The sequence below is a fragment of the Buceros rhinoceros genome, unplaced genomic scaffold (genome assembly GCF_000710305.1).
Source record: "Buceros rhinoceros silvestris isolate BGI_N320 unplaced genomic scaffold, ASM71030v1 scaffold21757, whole genome shotgun sequence".
In the NCBI taxonomy this organism is placed as follows: domain Eukaryota; kingdom Metazoa; phylum Chordata; class Aves; order Bucerotiformes; family Bucerotidae; genus Buceros; species Buceros rhinoceros.
In genome coordinates, this window is record NW_010424288.1 from 6,551 (window position 1) to 7,115 (window position 565).

A 565-nucleotide genomic window follows, 5' to 3' on the forward strand; every position below is an offset into this window, starting at 1 on the left:
ACCATAAGCACACTGAGCCCCAGTGCCCACCCAACAGCTCACAGGTCAACGAGCAGGAAGAAGATGTGCTGCTGGCAGCATCTAACATCATCTCCTGGAGCTCTTCCCACCCCTCTCCTATTGCATGGACACAAACCTGCCCTCCTTCACGGACCCCAACACCAAAGCTCAGGTCTGCACAGCTGCCCCAGGGCTGGGCCACTGGAGACACAAGGGCATGAAAGGTAAGGAGGGACATGGCCACTCCTCGCCTCTCATCAACATTCATCCCAGTGATGGTTTGTCTTCTTGGGCCAGTGTAGAGCTGGTGCCTTCCCCCTGTCACAGACAAGCCTGGAAATGGAGATTCTCTGGGAAAGCTGGCACGAGGCCCCAGGGGCTACCTTGAGACTCTCCACAGGGTGTGTGACGTTGAACATGTCCATAGTGTTAACAATGATGGCTGGTGTGGTGAGGAAGAAGAGAAGGATGAAGAGGGAGACATTAAGGAAGATGAATCGCACCCACCAGGATGTGCCACGGACTGATAAATTTTCCCTGTACAGAGGAAAGCACAACTCAGACA

The 565-nt window shown here is 54.0% G+C and overlaps 1 protein-coding gene across 1 annotated transcript in view; it reads right to left on the bottom strand.

Moving 5' to 3' along the window:
* The window catches only part of TMEM63C (transmembrane protein 63C), a 13,415-nt gene that overhangs the window by 3,967 nt on the left and 8,883 nt on the right, over window positions 1-565 (bottom strand). The window contains exon 13 of the mRNA XM_010140752.1: window positions 384-537. Coding sequence (XP_010139054.1) covers window positions 384-537 — 154 coding nt within the window. The remainder of the gene's footprint in view (window positions 1-383; window positions 538-565) is intronic.